The 10294-nt window shown below is 31.8% G+C and overlaps 1 protein-coding gene across 1 annotated transcript; it reads left to right on the forward strand.

The window, feature by feature from the left end:
- Window positions 1–3723: 3723 nt before the first annotated feature.
- LOC137826403 (glycerophosphodiester phosphodiesterase GDPDL1-like) lies at window positions 3724–9004 on the forward strand. Its single transcript, XM_068632362.1, has 9 exons — window positions 3724–4015; window positions 4682–4975; window positions 5170–5288; window positions 5378–5879; window positions 6531–6569; window positions 6705–6989; window positions 7309–7451; window positions 7770–8259; window positions 8348–9004. Exons 1-9 carry the CDS (start codon window positions 3907–3909, stop codon window positions 8641–8643), a joined length of 2277 nt encoding a protein of 758 aa, XP_068488463.1. The 5' UTR covers window positions 3724–3906; the 3' UTR covers window positions 8644–9004.
- The last annotated feature ends 1290 nt before the right edge of the window (window positions 9005–10294 follow it).

A 10294-nucleotide genomic window follows, 5' to 3' on the forward strand; every position in this document is an offset into this window, starting at 1 on the left:
TTCTGCATTTCTTTGATTTTTCAACCACACATTTTTTAAGATTAAGTTAAATAATATTTTTACTCATAATGCACTATCTCATTTTCCATTTGGCTCTTGCATTAAAATAATTATTGGGACGCAAATTCGCATCATATTCTATTGTCACATAAAATTTAAAAAAAAGTTACAGGTCATTGATTTAAATTAAAATATTTTATGAACACAACCCATTTCAAATTAAGAACAAGCATACATTTATTTTCACAAATTACACTTTTTCATGGCTCAACTTTGAGGCACCAAAAAGGTTTAACCTAACTAAACCCTTTTCCCAAATAAAAAGTTAATATTTCCAGTACTTTATATATGGGATGACAATAGAATTCAGAAAGTGATGCAACATACACTTTCTCTTTTTTAAGGAATAAATAAATAACCTTTCTCTTTTCATAGCCACTGCCCTAAGAATACAGAGGGACCCTGCCAGCTATGCTATGTGTAAGTCACAACTCTTGCATTATTATTTTTATATATACATATACATATGTATTATTTATTAATTTTAATAATAATGACTGCATTATTAGTTAGAATATTAAAAGCATGATTAATATTAAATAATCATCTTAAATACTATAATGAGGCATTTTATTATTTAAAAACAGAACAAAAAATGTAGTAGCAGTTCTGTAAAAAAAATAATGGATATAGTATTATCTTGTCATGTTTCCTTACATGAAAAACTTGTTTATATAGTAAATACAGTGAATAAATATTAAAGATTGCAAAAAAACTTAAAATTAAAATATTATGCCACTCTTAGAAAAACACATCATTACATTATTATTCAAGTGTGTTGTCAAGTGGGTATATTTTTTTTAGAGAGGTGTCCAAATATTATTTTTCCAAAGAAAATTTGGAAGAGAGAAAGGTATGAATGAGAGCAACCTCAAATAGTTTAGTATAAGGTTTTTTGAAATGGTCTTGGTCTGAGAAACGGTTTTGAAGCTTGAGATGTTGTCACTGCAAGACAATGATCTGTTGTATTAAGAAGACAAACTGAGAGAATTTAATGTATGAGAGTGGGGCAAGAACATCGTCGTAATTCAAATTCATGAACACAAAGCTCGCTGTCATGCACATTTATGAGAAACTTCTATTCACTTTTGTTTTTCTTTATTAATGAATCAAAATCAAAATTGTTGTTTTATGAAATGAATACACCAGTCAAATTTCTCCATAGTATAAAAATAATTCTTGATCTTTTATTATTCATATATATAATGTTATAGGTCAAATCCGATTTTGAGCATAATTAAAGATATTAACATCATATCTCTCCGTGATATAAAAATAAAGTCTTGATCTTTTATTATTTATATATATATATATATATATATATATATATATTTTTTATAGGTTGAATTTGATTTTGTGGATAAATGGTCATCTATTTGATGGGAAAAAATAACACATAAATAACACAAGATTTAACGTGGTTCCGTCGCTAACTCCAATCTACATCCACAAGGATAACTATTAGGTTTTCATTCTATCATGTTGCACACCAATTACAAGTATAATGATTTCTTCAAATATAAACTATAAAGGGGATCCAATGATTAAGCCCACCAACTAAACATAGTGTCTAGTCAGCCCAACCTAATTGGTTCTAGTTTCATATCCAACACTATTGATGCTCGTATTTAAAGACATTAACATCATATCTACAAATCGAAGGATCTGAATAATCAACCTTAAATATGAGACAACAATTATTACTGAATTAGGTCAATGACAAGGTCAGATACAAAGGAGATAAGGTATAGAGTTTAGTATAATACGCAAGAAAGATAACATATGACTCACTAGACTAAGAGTATACTTATTTTTTACTACTCTAAATGTTATAGGTTTGAGATCGCCAAAATTCTTATCCAAAACAATATTTATTTTATATATTCAACATAGTCTTACATCACTTATGAGTTGAGTTTAAAACAATATTTATACATTTATTTTCTTAACTCGCTAAGTAAACCGTGATAAAATTTGTAATTTTAAAACAGACAATACTTTCAAATATACTGATTGACTACTTTCAAATATACTGATTGAGTGTCTATTTATCCTAATATTTCAATAAACTTGAATATTTATTTAAACTAGTGATTTGTTTATAAAATTTTGTAATAAAAAAATAAAAAATGACTAATATAAACAGTTAAAATAATAGGTTAATGATAAATAATTTAGACTTTATTAGCAAGATCTTGCTGTGACATCTGGAGCTTCCATAGTGTTGTTGAGGCCAATACTATTTCAAACCACCTTATATACTTTATTATTTCAGGTTCCTCTCATTCATACTTTTCTCTCATTCCAATTTTTTCTCTTGGAAAAACACTTAATTATTTGAGGTCGGTTTCACTCATACCTTTCTCTCTTCCAAATTTTCTCTTGGAAAAACACCTTATATATATATATATATATAATTTTTGTAAGTTTAATGAAAAAACTTTGTAAAATCATGGGAATGAAGAGACTAGACTATACAATAAAACATAAAATTAAATGAGAATTAAATATATACTAACAAAATTAGCTGAAAATATGGAATCTTATTTTTTTTCTTTTATTTTTTTTATAACAGATAAGAATGTGTAAGTACAACTCTCTTTAAATGAGGTGAACAACCAAGAAAATTAGCTTCTAAAAAAACATACCTACTCAATGTCAGTGTTAATTATTTTACCAATTATAAACGTCATTAATTTATGTTTATGAATTAATAATAGCATTAAAAGTGGAGCAACCATAACTTTGAAGAAGAAGAAAAAAAAGAAAACCTCCATCCATTGACTTTGTCATTCATCTGTCAATGGATTAGATTAATTATGAAAATATTTTATAGATCATTTGAGGTTTCAGATTTAGATTTTTAATGCATATTTAGTATTATAATTAATAATTAGTTATTAAACTAATTTAATTATAGTGCAGTAGTAAAAAGAAAACATAGACAAGGAGACTTTCTTTTTTACCTCCTCTATATATATATATTAAGTGTATACTCATACGATACAATCATATGCACGGAAATACATATATCTTTTAAAATAAAGATACATAACACTAATTTATATATTATTTAATTATAAATTATATAAATTGATAATAAAAATTTATGTTTATAAACAAAAATATTTTTTATAATTGATTTAAAAAATTTGTTACTTACTTATATAAAAATCATAACAAAAATTTATATAATAAATTTAAATTCTTAAAAAATTATTATTATTTTTTAAAATTATGTTACGTATTAAAAAAATTTATATATTTTTTAAATTAAATATTTCATTAATACATATAGTATAAGTGTTAATATTTAATATGTGTATCACACAAACACAAGATTATTTACGCTTCTTTGACAAGACTTGTTATTCCTTCTTTCATAATATCAAAGCCGTTTACTGAAATCGCAGTCACAATTCACGGTCGCACGTTGTCCTCCCACGGTGGACACCACTTACTCACGCACAACCTCGCCGTTTTGCGCGTTTTTCCAATCCACTCCCTTCGCCCAACCACCATGCGCCACGTTTCCACTGCCAGAGTTTTGACAACCACATTGTGGACCCCACGCCGCACCACCTGCTACATCAGTCAAAACCACTTTCCCCAGCTTTTTCCTTTTATTTTATTTTTTCACATAGCAATATTAAATTTAATTAAATAATAACATATAAATACGAATCCACAATATATAACCGCAAGAAAAATACCAAAACGCCATTACCATTTTGGAAAAGCTCAGCTTCTGAGTTAAGACCGCACTGTCAAACACACACAAACACTTACTCTCTTCTCTTTCATTTTTTTGAGGTGGTTGGCTTCTTCAGTTCCAACGTTGCCGAGATGTGGAATCCACGCGCTCTCTCTGCTCCACTCGCGGCGCTTCTTCTTCTTCTTCACGCTCTTATTGCTATCGCCTCTGCTCAGAGATCTGCCTGGAAAACACTCAACGGTAAGAAATTTCTCACTCATTCTTCTAATGTATTTTTCTCTTGCTTCGATCTCTGCTTCTCATTCTGTTTTCTCAACCTGTATTGACTAACTTGCTACCAAGTGTAGGATCTGTGCGTTTCTTTTCTCCCAACTTTCATTGCTTTGTTTGAGCTGAGTTCGGATTTGGATAAATAGCCAAGCCATGCTCTGTGTTGGCTTGTCGATAATTGATGCACTGCTTCTCAATAGTTTTGCGTTTCTCGAGCTTGTTAACAATTGTTAGCGAAGGTTTTGGCTGAATGAAATTTTTGTCGATTCACCACCGTAGAATTATGTTTCTGGCTCAAGTTATGTTATATATGTGGAATTTGTACAATTCCTTAAACGGCCGAACATGTCCGGTTTTAAGACATCTGCCAGTTGCGGATAATGGTCTAAGGTTGACTTGATAAACTTACCAGAAATTGTTGATATAAGTTTTGAAACAGTTTTAGAATTTGGATTTAGGCTTAACTCAACGGAATACTCTCTTCTAGCCATATCACAGCACTTGTGAAAGTGGGATTTTCAGCATTAATAATTTTTTGCATGCAATCTAGAGGTTGTTGATGTAACGTCAAAGGTTGTTGCCACTTTTTTCACTGTACAAGGTGTTTTGGAACTTACTTGTGTTCTTGTTTCGCAGGAGGTCCCCCGTTGGTTGTGGCACGTGGTGGATTTTCAGGGATTTTTCCTGATTCCAGTGATAGTGCCTATAGTTTGGCAGTAATAACGACTGGGCCGGATGTGTATGTATCGTGTGATGTGCAGTTAACAAAAGATGCAGTTGGGATTTGCCTACCAGACATAAACCTTGCAAATTCTACTTACATTGCCACCACATACCCAAATGATACCACAAGTTACTTGGTTAATGGAGTACCCATCAGGGGCTATTTTTCTCTGGATTACACCATGAAGCAGCTAAGCGATGTCTTATGTGAGTTTGATTTATTTAAAGCACGTAGTTTTATTTGATGGACTAAGACATTCTTTTCTACAGTGAATATGTGTTGCTGGTGTGAGGTCTAGCATCTAATGCAGGATCTTTTTTAACTTCTCTCTCCCAGCTTGTGAATGAGCTTTGAAGTTGTTGTTTTATATAGTTCCTGACAGTTTGCTGTTTCTGGACAGTAACTCAGGGAGTATATTCTCGAACCAACCGGTTTGATGGCATTGGTTTTCTAATTCTTACTGTTGATGATTTGGTTACACTTAATCAAAAACCAAAAGGAATATGGTTGAATATTCAGGTAAATGGAATGAATGCATGATCCATTCTCATGATTCAGTCTCCTTGTTTGTTTCAAAACTAACTCTTGTTTTCTCTGATACTTTAAAGCACGATACATTCTACGCACAGCACAATTTGAGCATGAGAAGCTTTGTGATTTCAGCTTCTAAAAGAATAGTTTTCAGTTATATCTCTTCACCGGAGGTTAATTTTCTGAGAGGTATATCTTCACGCTTGAACCTAAAAACAACAAAACTTGTCTTCCGGTTTATGGATAAGGATGAGTTGGAACCATCAATCAATCAGACTTATGGATCGCTTTTAAAGAATCTTACATTTATCAAGACATTTGCTTCTGGAATTCTTGTTCCAAAGGGATACATATGGCCAGTAGATGCAAGTCTTTATCTACAACCACATACATCTTTGGTCTCGGATGCACATAAAGTGGGGCTAGAAGTTTTTGGATCAGATTTTGTGAATGATGTTCCATCTAGCTTCAATTACAGTTATGATCCACTTACTGAGTACCTCCAGTTCATAGACAACGGTGAATTCTCTGTTGATGGTGTGCTGTCTGATTTCCCCGTTACTCCATTTGAAGCTATAGGTAAGTTTCTTTATTTTTCTCACATATTGTCAGAATAGCCTGTTACAATTAGAATACATTTGATCTGATCTAAATCCTGTTTACGTAGGTTGTTTTTTGGATAGAAGATATTAGAGGACAGCAAAAAGTATTTGTTTTATGTAAACAATCTAACTATTTGAGAATTTCTAAATATAGCAGAACTTGAAGAATAAAATCAGAGATTATCATGTAAATTACCAATCTTCATCACTTGTTCTGTTTTCTAACTCTTTTATGTTTCTAAATTAAAAATGAAAAATCTGCTGTCATCCCCTCCCCTTCAATATATTTCACTGATACATAGGGTCTGTTTGGATGAATCTTTTCCATAAGTACTTTTAGGAGAGAAAAAATGAAATTAACTTCCGTATAACCTAAGCTTAGCTTATTCACGAGTTAAAAGGTCAGATTTTGAAGTTAATAGGAAATAACTTCTATAAATTAATTCACGTGTAAGTTAATTTTAACTGATGAAATTTCCCTAAAATGAGACATAAGCATGTGCTCCATATTAGCTGCTTCTGCATTCTTGCATACTCATAAATTATAACCTCAAAACATGTCTTTATGCTTGCTTTAACATTTCCTGTTTCCTCTATTAAGTAGATATTCGGTTGTCTTGTTATGCAGGTTGCTTTTCTCAGTTAGGCACCAATGCTACAAAACAAGGTATAATTTTGGAATATGTATTCTCATATTGTTCTTTAGCGATTTCTAGTTTTTTTTATTGTATGAGGATTTGGTGGAATCAAAGCTTGCACCATTGTTGATTTGTTTCTTTAAATTTTTTTATCTGTGGTTCAGATAAAACTTTGGTTATTTCAAAATATGGAGCAAGTGGGGATTATCCTGCTTGTACCAACTTAGCATATGAGAAGGCCATAGCTGATGGTGTGGATGTTCTTGACTGTCCGGTTCAAATGTCAAAGGATGGAACACCATTTTGCTTAAACTCCATTGATCTTATAGAGAGTACTGCAGTTGCCCAATCAAACTTCAGCAAATTTGCCATGACTATCCCTGAGATCAAAACTGGCAGTGGCATATTTGCATTCAACCTCACGTGGAATGATATAAAAGATTTGACCCGTAAGTGATCTTAAGTTCTGTAGCCGTTTACTATTCAATTAGGTAAAATGTTCTTCTATATTTCTGTATTTGCATGGAGTTAATCCAGACTTGTCAAAGCTTAGTTGACTGATACTTTCAATTAGCCAAAATTTAGAATGAGATATATGCACATTGATACAAGTCCTGTGTTGGGAACAAAGAGGAAATTAGCTTACATATTCACTTTATAAAGAGCAATCATGTCTCACTGATAAACTATCACGGCAAAAATTTCCCTTTCATATTGAAAATGTTACAACAAATATTGACATTTTTCTCTTCTCTATTTTCCCTGCAGCCTCAATATTGAATCCTTTTGCAAAATACAGACTGTTCAGGAATCCAAAATCTAAGAATTCCGGGAGATTGACGTCGTTATCACATTTCTTGTCCTTGACAAAAAATCAGACTTCTCTATCTGGTATCTCTATCAGTGTTGAGGTGCGTTCTTTCATACCTGTTAATTGATTTATTATATCTGCTGTTATTTGAACATTTAGTCTTTTTTGTAAGAATAAAGCATGTTTTTTTGAAGATGGCTCAGGGTCACTTAGTTTAGGGTTTAGGGTTTAATAATTCTTATGATTGATTTCATCGTCAAAGTAAATACTTCTTTCACTCTTCTTCAGCATGATTTTTTTTCTACCAAGTAAAGAATATTGTTTTTTTTATGGTGATGAAACATAAATAATTGTTGTATTTTCGAGTTTCATCTTCCATTTACTAACATGCATGTTTTGTTGTTTTTCATGTTATCAGAATGCAGCCTATCTTGCTGAAAAGCAAGGATTAAGTGTGATTGATGCAGTCATCAATGCTTTGAGCAGTGCAGGTTATGATAAACCCGGATCCCAAAAAGTTTATATTCAATCCACTAATAGCTCTGTACTGCTAAAGTTCAAAGAGAAAACCAGTTACGAGCTTGTGTACAAGATTGACGAGATTGTGGGTGATGCTGCATCAGCAGCTGTTGAGGATATCAAGAAATTTGCCAGTGCTGTGATTGTCAGCAAGGACTCTGTATTTTCTAATAATGATAAATTCCTAACAAGCACTACGAAAATCGTGCCAAAGCTAAACGCTGCAAACCTCTCAGTTTTTGTAGAGACATTCAGCAATGAGTTTGTTTCTCAATCATGGGATTTCTTCTCAGATGCAACTGTTGAGATAAACTCATATTTAAATGCTGAGGGCGTAAAAATTGATGGTATCATCACTGACTTCCCTAAAACTGCCGACAGATACAGAAGTAAGTGCTGGCAAATTCGGCTGTACCATGTAGTCGTTTTTTGTGAACCTCTTCATTACTAAAATGTTTTTTCTCCATTTTACTGCAGGGAACAAATGCTTAAATTTGGGTGACAAGAAACCTACTTACATGGACCCTGTTCAACCAGGTGGTCTTTTTGGACTGATTACCCCAGGTTTCTTGCCTCCAACTGAAGCTCCACTCCCACCCTTGACAGAATCTGAAGTTGCAGAGCCAGCTTTGCCTCCTGTTGTTAAAATAGCCCCAGCTTCCAGCCCCACTGCTGGAACCAAAGCGCCACCAGGAAATGCACAGCCTAAGGTTGCTGTCTGCTTCTTCTTTTCCTCTCTGGCTGTGTTCATAGCTTCCCTTCTTCTGCTCTGAGCAAAATCATCTTTAAGCTTCCTTCTAAGAAAAAACAAAAAAGAAAAGAGAAAAGGTTGTTTTTGCCGGTTTCAACCCTGTGTTTGCACATCTCTTCTAGGATTGAGTGGCATGAAACTTTTGGCTTCAGATTGACTGCATGAACAATCCACATTTTTTTTGTTCTTCTTAAAAGGAGCAAATTCTTTGAATCTTATTTGTTGTAGTTATGATTGTCCATTCTTAGTTCCCCAATTGCTTCTCGGGATTATACTGTGACCACAAGCTCTCGTGGTATATATCTATGAATTCTTTTTAGATGTGTATTTTGTATCTCTTGTTGTAAGATATATTTATACTTTTATGCATTTGTTATTTATTACTCTCCTCATCCTACATGCAACTTACAGAAATCACAGCATTCTCGAATACAAAACATAGTAATTGTTTGAATGGTGTTCAGTTTAATTGAAGGCACATCAATAGGTGTTGCAACTGCAGAAAGTGGAAAATGAGTAAAACGCACTCTTAGCAGAATAAAATAATCATAATATACTATGTTCCAATACAACAGGAAAAACCCACTAGAGTTACCTTAACAAAGGATTTGTATAACATAAGATCTTAAATTCAAATTTTGTTGTTGCTAAGAGAAAAATAAACAATAGCATGAATACTTTTAATTTATAAAGCGTGTATTTTTTATTTATTTACAGGAATTAAGTACAAATATCAGAAGATTTACAATTATGCACTATTTAAGTTATACATGCACCTAATGAATGCATTTAACTTGACTCACAATGAGTGACATAACTCACAATGAGTGGCAGAAGATGGTGAACTTGACAATCCCAAGCAAACAACTAGACACTTCCCGTTCAAAATCCTAACTAGAAATAAATATATTTCATATTATAAGTGGATGCAAACATCACTTATAAGTCGATTTATAAAGTTAAGTTAGACTTAAAGTTCATGTCTTAATATAATATTAGAGTCATTTAGAATCTATTCAAGAGTTGTTGGACTTATTAAGTCATCTTCTATTAGACTACCTATAATATATAGTCTTATGCACGAGTCTGTAAGTTTTGAGAATGAATGGGTTGGAGATGTCACATTAACTAGACATAAGAGTATTTCATAATATATAAATGAGTACAAACTTCATCTTATAAGCTGATTTTTTAAGATTGAGTTATTATTTAATTTTCTTATTTTTATGTAATACGAGAACTTTACTAAATTGGTTTCTAAGAAAAGATGCCAAAAGAGAATAAGTTAAAGGTAAGACCAAGAAATCCAAGTTTGTATTTGCTTGATGAGAATTGATCCATTGGTTTTGTCTTGTCAATAGGTTCAAAAACAAATACATGAACTCAATATCATGCAACCAAGTTGTTCCTGCCTTCATTTTTACAGTTTCTTCTCACATCCCCTATTTCTTACTTTTTATTTCATTGATATTTTTTTAGTTGGGAATGAGTGATCTAGAAAAACTTCATATAATAAAATTTGAAAGATATTTATAGATCCAAAAATATTTTTAAATTCATTTTTTTCGAAAACCAGATAGATATGTAAATTACAAAAAATAAAACCAGATAAATATTTTCAATGTATATTAAAAAAACATTTTAAATTGTATAATCCATTTCTATATCTAGAT

Source organism: Phaseolus vulgaris, chromosome 8 (genome assembly GCF_000499845.2).
Source record: "Phaseolus vulgaris cultivar G19833 chromosome 8, P. vulgaris v2.0, whole genome shotgun sequence".
Classification (NCBI taxonomy): domain Eukaryota; kingdom Viridiplantae; phylum Streptophyta; class Magnoliopsida; order Fabales; family Fabaceae; genus Phaseolus; species Phaseolus vulgaris.